At 35.9% G+C, this 10,683-nt stretch overlaps 1 protein-coding gene across 7 annotated transcripts in view; it reads left to right on the top strand.

The window, feature by feature from the left end:
* Nucleotides 1-8,690, top strand: part of RNF38 (ring finger protein 38) — a 103,187-nt gene extending 94,497 nt beyond the window's left edge. For 6 of the 7 annotated variants that reach the window (XM_058865325.1, XM_058865327.1, XM_058865330.1 and 3 more), the window contains 5 exons: nt 97-203; nt 1,723-1,807; nt 3,276-3,397; nt 3,718-3,817; nt 8,226-8,690. In XM_058865325.1, coding sequence (XP_058721308.1) covers nt 97-203; nt 1,723-1,807; nt 3,276-3,397; nt 3,718-3,817; nt 8,226-8,288 — 477 coding nt within the window. In that variant the 3' untranslated portion in view covers nt 8,289-8,690. The remainder of the gene's footprint in view (nt 1-96; nt 204-1,722; nt 1,808-3,275; nt 3,398-3,717; nt 3,818-8,225) is intronic. The other variant, XM_058865326.1, reaches the window with a different exon arrangement.
* Nucleotides 8,691-10,683: the final 1,993 nt, after the last annotated feature.

Below are 10,683 nucleotides of genomic sequence, written 5' to 3' on the forward strand. Positions count from 1 at the left end.
TATGTCCATGTCTGTCTTGTGCTGGGGAGCCCAAAACTGGACACAAGTTCCAGTTCCACAAGTTTCAGTTGAAGCTTATTTTCTTCTTTCTTGCAGCCTTACCCACCTTTTATGCCTCGAAGACTCACAGGGCGCAGCAGATACCGATCACAGCAGCCAATACCACCACACCCTTACCATCCCAGCCTATTACCTTATGTGCTGTAAGTGAAAAGTACATTTGCTTCCATGTAGGCTATTAAGAAGTCAGCAAGCATCTTGGCACTTTTTTATGGTTGGACTCTACCAGAGACCACTCATATTTCACCTCTGTCTCAGAGGAAAACTTCCGTTTCTGTGTAAACTTTTCAGCCTGTTTTGAATAACCTACACCACTGAGCAAGGAAAAATACAAGTAAATAGTTTTTGTTCAGTGTAGTTTTGTAGTTATTTTGAGGCACAGTTAGCCTCTTGTTTCTGAACTCTTGGTAAAATCTTCAACAGATTTTAAATCATAGTTCTGTGGTATTCTTACAGAGGCATAGTTACACTGTAGGATCAAGTTGTAGGAGTCTTCACTTATGGAATAAATTAATTTGGTTTGGTTCTTATTTATAAATCACAAGAGTGGGAACTTCTGTGATGTGTTACTCTTCATTGGCTGAAGTGCTACTCTGTCACAGCTGCCATATTTCTGTTCTGCCTCTGATTATCTGTTTCTGGAAAAGATGTGGGACAATTAACATTTAGGAATTATTTGTAGTGTGTTAAGGTAGACTCTCTTCCAGAGAGTCTGGGTCTGTCACATGAGATGTACTAGTCTTCTGTGTTCTATATTGGAAGTAAGATTTAAATATTTGGAAAACAAAGATTCAGTTTCTGGTGGCAGAGGTGACATTGACAAGGAAATAACCAAGACACCAGATCTGTAGATTCTCTCTGTGCAATTTCAGACGTAGCATGAAAATGGCACCAGAAATCTGATTCAGCAAAGTTGTTCAACTTTTCTTCTTGCAGTCTGAAAATAAAGTCATAGCTTCTTGCCTATTCATTGAGGACATGATGTGGCACAGTAATTCTGATTCTACTATATTAGTGCTTTGAATTTGTGATTTCCATGTCTGTGGATGAAGTTTTGACCCATTGTACTACCTAGGGGGGTAAAAAGACATAGTAGTATACAACCAGAAAAACATCTCTCTGATCTCTCAGTCTGAAAGGATTCTGCTTTAACCAACATCACAGTACATGAGAAAGTGAATTTGTGCTTGCTTTCAGGATGGAAGTTTGGTAGCAAATCATATTTATCTTCACTGTGTGTTTTAGGCTTGCAGAAGTTGCAAGACTTTTATGTTGGAGATCTAAATGAACTTAGCATTCCTCTTTGATGGTCTTTTATCCATTTAAAGAAATAAAACATATTTAAAACCAGAATTTTTTTTTCAATTTTTTTGTCAGTTTTTGGTCTCCGTGGTCTGTGATAATTAGATTATTGTTGGTTTAAAGTACCGAGTGAAACGCGCATGCGGTTAAAAAGTCAGCGTTCCCAATGTCAGAAAAAGCTTTTTCCTGTGACTCTTTCACTTCAAATGTCTATTCTTGACTTCAAACATAACATTTTTGCCAGTTCTGAGAACATGTTGGTTTGAGAGGCATCAGAAAGCTTACTTTACCTCTGCCAGATGTTTCTGTGCTTTCCTTCAGCAAGATGCTGAACATTATCCTTGTTTGCTCTCGTGGTAGATCAATGCTCCCAGTGCCACCGGCAGTTGGACCAGCTTTCAGCTTTGAGTTGGATGTGGAAGATGGAGAGGTAGAAAACTATGAGGTTGGTGTGTGAACTACAACTACCTTTAAAGAACAGATATTAGCTCAAGCAATAGATAAAATTTTATTATATTTTGCTTTTAAGCCTGATTTTGCCTTTCAAAAAAATATAGTGACTGTGAAGATAGAATCCAAAAATGGTCCTTTCAGATTTTTTTTTGTAATACTGGATATTAGAAGTGTTTAGCTTTCTTGTCTATTGCTCTTTCCCAGAATTCACCTATCCAGTCTAGTAATCATTAAATTGTTCAACTTTTATGTTCTCCATGCTACTCTTCTCCTTTCAAAATTTAATTTATTTTAAATACCAAACAGAAGTGAAACACTTTCAAAAGAAAAGGGTAAGTTAATGACTTTATGAGTGTAACTTTCAGAATAGTTTTAATATCATAGGATTAATTAATCTAAACGTAATGTTTATAAAATTGCCTTACTGCATTTTCTTCTTGCTCTCTAGAGAGGATGGTAATTCACATCTAGAGATGCAGAACCCTCTTAAATATCCTAGATAATTATGGGGCTGTTCCAACTGTTGTTTCTTTGCTGGTTCTGAAGCTAATGGATTCCATTTGATTTCTCCTAAGTTAGTCATCATTAACCCTGACTTCTGCATCTCTTTGGCTGTGCTCCCGTTGAGATCTCTGTAGTTGCACGTCTTCAGTTTAACAATGAGCGCTTCTGTAATAACTTCTATGGTGGTTCAGAAGAAGCAATGTCTTCTGAGAATTTGGGCCCTAGTTCATAAGTTTAAGAAATCAATACCATTTCGTAGGATCTTTTCTGTAGACTGATTCTCTGTCCCAGTGACATTGTTTTCTAGGACCCTCATGAAGGAACGTGAGTTAAATACACGACAGATTGCAAATTATATACATGAAAGGATTTTAGTTGCAATTGTTGGCTTAGAGAAAAATAACAAAAATTAGCAGCCAAGAAAGTGCTTAAAGTTCGATGATATGTATTTGTTTTCTAGATTGAAGATAAAATCTCCATATTTAATTCCAGCTAGCCCAAGACATGGAGTGGGAATCATAGGCTGTCTCATTCAATTTATGATTTCTCTCAGAAGACCAAATTCACGTTCATAATTCAAGGAAATTAGTTGACAGTTTTTTTCTGGTCACCAGCACTGTTAATTTCATAGCAGGGTGAGGCGATCCCTCAGAAGCTAATTACTTACTGAGCTGTGCATGTAGTCACAGGACTAACTGGAATTTGAGTCCTTGGGAGGTGGGTTTTGAAATACCAGAGATAATATCTTACATAATTACAAAGATGGTTAAGTTCTGAAAGACTTTCCAAGGAGTTTGTATTGTATGGGAGAACTAAAGTTCTAAACGTTTCTTGATAGAGGGGTGTTTTGTGCTAGCAGCTGAGGTAGTGAGATATGATGGTAGTCCCCAGCACTAATGGAAACGGAGCCTGTTTGATCAGTGAATTTTTATATGTCTGGTTTCCATGTTTTGCAGGCACTGCTGAATTTGGCAGAACGTCTGGGAGAAGCCAAACCACGGGGATTAACAAAAGCAGACATTGAGCAGCTTCCATCCTACAGGTTCAATCCAAACAATCACCAGTCAGAGCAGACATTGTAAGTATATTGGTATCTTTCAAAGATCCATAGTTTAGGTGGCTTGATTTTATTTTCTTTAATTTGCAGTAACAGCTAGGTCAGAAGAGCGAGAGTACTTGCTTTGTGATGTGAAAGCACAGTAAATAAAAAAACAACAAAACACACATAAAACCCCAGAGTCAAATCTCAGTTTCCATTGTCAGATGTAGATCACTGTAGCTACTGAAAGAGTAAACTAGCTACTGTGTTGCAATCATACCTGTAAGGTTTTGTATGGAATTGCATATTTGTGTTGTTCTTGCATAGCAGATACATTTGAACTTCACTGTCTTTTTTAGATGTGTGGTGTGCATGTGTGATTTTGAGTCAAGGCAGCTACTTAGAGTCTTACCCTGTAACCACGAGTTCCATGCCAAGTGTGTTGATAAATGGCTGAAGGTAAGAAAAAGTAATTGTATCCTAGATGAAATTGATTATGTGATTTTGTAGGAGAGGGTGGGGATATTTTGCTGTTCCATTTCATTTTATCTTGTTTCATGTTTCTGATACTTAAAAATGCCAGCAGAATGGAAGCACTGCCTAGATACTACATTATTCTAATAATTGATGAAGATCGTTTCTTCACAGTATTTGGCACAAGGGAAAATGTGTATGAATACAGCTGTTTGTGTTGACATCTCTTACTGTGTTTCCCATTTGCTTAAAACAATAATTGTGCATTTGAGTAATATGAACCACTAAAGAAGATTCGAAAAAAAGAAAATAGTATAGGAGGTATGATACAGAGTTTGATGGTGATGGTGGCTTCAACTGTTTTACATTGCTTGCTGTAGTAGTTTAGATTCACCAATTTTCATTTCCCAGCCAGTGCACCAGATAATGTGCAAGAATGAATTCCAACATATTTCCTTCCCCACTTTGCTATTGTTTGTTTCTGGGACAAATAAAGGGGTTACATGTGTGCGTTTAGATTTATGCATATACACAGAAATGTAATATATACAAATAGAAATTATAGTTTTACAAAATTATTTAGCCATCCAAGAGAATTTGAGCAAAAAACAAAGGCTCAAGAATCAGTACCACCCAGTAAGAGCACTGATTAAATAGCAGCTGTGCAGAACATGAGAAGAGCAAGAAATACAAGTAGGTTTTGGCAGACATTTCTACAGGCTGCATTGAGCCATATCTACTGCAAGCAAGGTATTGATTCCCATCTTGCCTCATTTTTTTGACTATTTTATTCTATTCAGCTTTAATCAATTTAGTCTGTTTTGTGGAACATTGGAAACTGCAGTGATCTTATGTTAGTATGGTCCCTAGAAAATTAGAGATGGTGTTCGTTGTTTTGGAGAGAAATAAAACCCTCTTGCCTTTATGGCATCATAAATATGGCATCATATCTTAGACAAATGCTAAATATGCAGTGCAGAGAATGAAAAAATCAAATTAATATTGAAAGTATTTTTTTGCTAAGAAGATACCAAGAATAATAAGGATTTGAAAAAAAGGGATGTGGAATTGCCCTTTGGCTATAGTACCCATGGTAGTCTAAGTCTAAAGCTTCTACAAAATCTAGGGCCAGTGTAACTATTTGTAATGCTTATAATTTTTGGTAGAAGTGGTCCAAAAGTATCTGAATTCACATACATGCTCAAGAGTCAGCATCTGGTTGTTTTATTGCCATGCTAAAATGCCACAAGCACAGACTCCAGCTGATAATATTATCAGCTTTCCTCTGGAGTAGAATCTATGTATTGAAGTGGTGTTCCTCAATGTCTCCCCCGTCAAGCAGCATCTACACTACATGTGTCAATCTTTCATTGCAAGAAACTCTCTTAAGTTGTTTGTGGTGTGTGCAGTGAGTATCCAGGGATAGTATTCTCTCTGCATTATTAAAAAAAAAAAAGAAAGTGCCATTTGATGTAGCCTGTGAGATAGTGGATGCTGTGGTTTATTATGTGGATTTCTTTAAAGACAGGTCTTTCCAGGCTACTAATTTACTTCAAAAAAATTTACTTCTGATTCATAGAACCCCTGATCTGCAGGTTTCTGGAAGTTAGAGGAACATTCCAGGAAAGTATAATGCTTGTCTTTTTCTTACCTGACATCGCACTCAGGAGTCAGACAAGCATGTTGAATTAATCTTTTTTGGGACTCAGTATGTTAGTTTTAAAGTTGAGAGTTAGTCCTTTCAATTGCTAATGAACTGGGAATAGAATTTGGAACTGAAAAAAGAAAAAAAGTATATTTACTTTAGTCTGTTTTCATAATTGTAGTGTGTTAGCGATTTTTCATAGTCATAGTGTACTAGCATATTCTAGCAGTGAAATAGTTTTGCTGATGTTCTGTCCCACCTTAGAAACCGCATTTTCTAACAGATCTTCACATGTAGTATTTTCTAAAGATAATCTTTAGAATGAGGTGCAAGATATACAATCAAAATGTAGAGGGGTACAGTTAAGTCTAGTAAAACTTGCATTGACATTGTTACTCCAGAGCTGAGTGCAAAGTAAGATAGACAAGGTTAACCCATCCTAGTGTAGGATCATCAAGACAATACTTTCACATCATGTGGGTTCAGTTACAGTGGTTTGGAGGTGGTATATTGAAATATGAAATGCTGAAATAAAGACTATTTTGCTATGGAAGCTGTAATGAATTACCAGTAAAACCAGTCTATTTTAGTTACAGCCTCTGTCTAAACTTGGTTATAATTAAAAAGCTAACATCTGGAAGTGATGATAACTGGAAAATACTTTGGGCTTTAGTTTTGCTTCTGTCCATTCCTTTATGAATTGGAGAGTTTTTTAAATGTATCTTGATTGTATAATTATGTCCACATCCACCCAATTCACATCATCCAGCCATCCATCATGTTCATAAATTCTACAAGGGAAAGTTAAAATTGTAGCTTTTAGTACTTGTAATATTACTCCTCAAGGTAGAAAAAGAAAAACATTATTGGTTAGTCACTTTTTTACTGATTCAATCTCATTTCTTTGGAGAGTGTATTTGTTATCTAGGACTGATATCTAGGACTATTTCTAGAACTATGTAGTGCAATTGAGTCTTTTTTAAATTACATCATATGTCACTTAAGAGAAAGATATAAGTAAAAGATTAGTGATTCAATCTGAGCACTTTAAAAATACTCCTCTTGGGTTGCATGTTGGTGGTGATGGAGAAGTAAGGAAACTGAAAAAGCTTTGACTTGTATGCATGGAATATTTAACAGTCCTATCTTTTTAGGTGGTGAGCAAGTAAGAGGAGATGTTCTGTAACAGTGCATTAGGTTGCCCACTTCAGCTAAAACAGTTCCCTATTTAAGCAAACTTAGAGTTAACAAGAGAAGATGTAATACAGAGGAGGAAAAAACAGAATTAAGAAGAGAGAGGTTACCATTTAACTTTCTGTAGTATTCCCAATTCTCTTGTTTCAAAGTATTTGGCTACTTCTTACCCTGTATCCTCTAGTCAAGTATGAGAATGAGAGAAACATGAGAAATGTGTTCTTCTATTAAATAAAAGTCATCATTCCAGAGGAGTGCTTGGCACCATGACCTGTCTTCACCCAGAGAGTTTAGAGCAACCTTAGAAGGACAGCCTGCCTTTGTATGTAATGTACTTGGAAATGCTAGGTAGGAAATGCTGTATTATATATGGAAAAAGACAAACTATAACTATACTTCAGCTTACTTCTTTACTTCTTTTACTTCTGTTAACACCGAAGTAGTGTAGTGGTTTTTAGAGGATTCTAGTAGCCCTATAGTTTCATTATTCTAAATGCAGTTCACTTTAATTATAAATTCCTATAAAATAAAAAAAGATAAATAAATCAATTAATTGTGCAGCACTCTGTAGTTACAGCAGAAAATTAAGTCTGCCTGGAAGAGTGGCAAGTTAGAAGGTCAATATTACAATATTATGTCCCACTCACTTCTCTTTTGACGTCAAAGAGTCATATTAAATGCCAGGAGAGGGAAGTTCATTTCATGAAAGACACAAGAATGCAACTAAATTTAAAGCAGATGTTCATGTAGGATCTTGAAAAGTTACTTGAAAAGCAGTGGTGTGGTGTCCATGAGTATTCATTTTATCCTGGCACAGTAGATTTCTGTAATTCCTGGAAGCTTACAGTTTCTGCAATTTTAAGGAAGCTAGAAAAGTAAATTATATTTTCATACATAGTTTCAGTATGTGTTTCACAAAAGAGCTAAATCTAGGCCTGGTGGTGCACATGATTTGAATACCTGCTTGGTTGGGTCATCTTTTCTTTATTTTTTTTTTATTCCCTTTCCACTTTACTAAAAGACCCTCCCTTTTTCCCTGGTTTGCTTTCAGCTTTGGCCAAGACTTTATGATGTTTTTCTATTATGATAACTGAATAAAACAAAGTATGATGTCATTCCTGATCAGTTGGTGACAATATGACATCATCACACAAAATGTTTATTTGCAGCCCAAGATGTCTCAGTTTGTTCTGGTGGGTTTCTCTGCAGCATACAGTACAGGTTTTTAGTTGCATCCATCTGACTGCTATATACTGTAATTGTGAATCTGCATTAATGAAACCACCATCACTTAGCTAGAGCCTTATTTGTTGTCTGTCTTTGAAAATAAAAGGCTCAGTTATTTTTTTGTAAATGTAATTCTGAGTTGGCAAACTTATCACACTGTTCAAATATAAGCAAAACATAACAAAACAAATTAAGAAAAGGCATAAGTACATTCTGTCTTCTCTTGGATTGCTCTTCAGCTGTCACAGATAGCATTGTCACATGCACATTACTTTAACAATGTATTTGTCACTCTGGTTAACTCTCTTTTGTTTTTTGATTTTACAGGCAAATCGTACCTGCCCGATATGTAGAGCTGATGCTTCAGAAGTGCATCGTGATTCAGAATGACCAATCTAAGAGCACAGATCTGGTTTGGGTGTTTCTGGTCACATGTATATATGAACTCTATTGAACTTACCTACCCATGTGGCTTCCAGCCTACCCTTTTACACAAAAGGGTCAATGGACCTTACTTTGCACTGTGTGACTTAATCAATTATAAAGCTTATAACTAGTCTTCACAGTTACGGGATTGTTATACTAACAAGTGTGATTGGAACTCCAAAGATTTTTTTTTTTTTTTTTTAGCTTAATTTTGTGTGTGCACTAACATTCCCTGGGTTTTGTGTGATCATTCCGAGTATTGCTGCGAGATTACTGTGGATGTGATCTTTTAGCATGTGCTTTTATATAAAAGAAAAAGAAAAAAAAAGTGGTAGCTCCAAACAATATAGCAATCTACCTTATATAGAGCCTTCAGATACTGTGAGTGGGGATGAATGGTGTGACTGTGTGTTTGCCTGTGAGAGGGTGTGTGAAGTGTGCTTGTGGCTGGGTGTGTGTGCGTGTTTGAGAACCTATATACCAGCATGTACTGAGAACGTATGTGTGTAGTAATAATTATGCTGCAATGTATAATCTTGTGTGTTATTTAAACAGTACTAGTACTGTACACTGGTTCCTTTCCTTGTGTTTGCAGTTGCACACTGAATGCAATGGGTGCAGCAATTACAGACATTTAGTATTTTGTCCCCAGCGTACTTACAGGTGTAACGACCTTTCTACCTACTGCTATTCAAACAACTGTTATGCTTCCCTTTCACTGGAGGCTTCAAGTGTGTACCACTAAAGAATGCATTGATTGCTCATACATGAGTAACCTTGGGGGTTTTATCATATGTTACAAAGTCTGTATTTTTTAATGGCTGATTTACAAGTTATTTTATCAGTGTAGAGTTGCAATATCACATTTAGCAATACTAATGTTTTCAATTGCTAATATGAATATCAATGTTTTTCTGTTTTCCTTTTAAATTCTCTAGCTGGGTTTACCAGTTATGTGTTTCTTCCATGAAAGGAAGCAGAAAGTACACTGAGGGTGTCCTGATCTTGTGGAACAGCTCTTAACTTTTCCCAATGCACTTGCTAAGGACATCATCTTTTAGCTTATAAACATTGGCTTTAATCACATACATTCTTTGTCATCTACAAGGAAGTTGGTATGTAACTAAAATAACTTGTAAAAGGTTATAATTTTATTCCTGCAATTTCATTAATAAAATACATTTTTTAGTGTTTTCTCAGAGAAGTAGAATTTCATATTTCTTTCATCCCGTCACAAGAGGAGGTAGGGTTTGGTCATTACCTGCAGAATTCACTTGCCCTAATGCTGCTTCCTTCCCTTCCTTACTTCATGATGAGTATAATAGGAAGAAGGAACTCCCTAGGTTTTTGCAATCAAGTTTCCAAAGTGCTCCACTAGAGGAGAAATTTGGAATACTTTCCAGAACAGTTCTGTGAAATAGGAGGGGATAATGTCTATTCAAGTGCTCTGAATAATATTTTATTTGGGCTATTGAAAAAAATGAGCTTTCTTTGTAATATTTACACTGTTAACATCTCTGATGTCTTCTAGCAAAATCTTTAGGTCTGTATATACCACAGTTACTAAAAGGATGCACTTTTTGCATTTAAACTCTTCTCATAAATTCAGTGTCATTACTTTGGCTGCAGCAGCACAAGTGGCACAATTACCAGTATTGCTACAACTTGCTGCCAGTCTCAGCTTTAAGTTTATTCTTTATCATTTCTGATGCTTTTGTATGCTGCTATGCTTTAGTATCAGATAAAATTTCAAACAGTGTTGGGTGTTCACCATGCTGGTTTTCCTCTTTGAAGATTTTACAGACCAGTCACAGCTCTTGGTGCAGCTAAATAAAAGCACAATTTTACCCTGTTTTAGATGTTTTTTCCTCTTTAGTTATGCAGGTAGTTCTCAAAAACAGTGAAGTTTTCCATACCTATCCTTACATAGGAACACTAAATAAATAAAAATGCCGTTACTTCCACTTCAAAATATTAGAATTTCTTTTTCCTCTCTTCCAGTGGAATTAAAGAATAGGCTTTTCACAATAGCACCTAGCAGGTTAAATTACATGTAATAAAATTTATTTTTTTAACAAATAAAATCATGTTTAAAAAGCATATGCCACGTATGTCTTACAAAACTTAGCCTCTTTTATATAACTGCAAAAGAAAAAAAATCCATGTACAGATTTAAACTGACTAACATTTCTGTGTTTAGTATTCAGTTCAAAGCATGGAAAGAGGGTACTTTTTCTAAACTTGATACAAGTGCACAAGACACATACTTCTGAAGCTGAGGGAAAATAGTTCTCTGTCTGGAACTGGAGAAATGTCCCTTTTCCCCCACTAAAATTCAGTGAGACAATGGGAGATCTAG

This window comes from Poecile atricapillus, chromosome Z, assembly GCF_030490865.1.
Source record: "Poecile atricapillus isolate bPoeAtr1 chromosome Z, bPoeAtr1.hap1, whole genome shotgun sequence".
NCBI lineage: Eukaryota > Metazoa > Chordata > Aves > Passeriformes > Paridae > Poecile > Poecile atricapillus.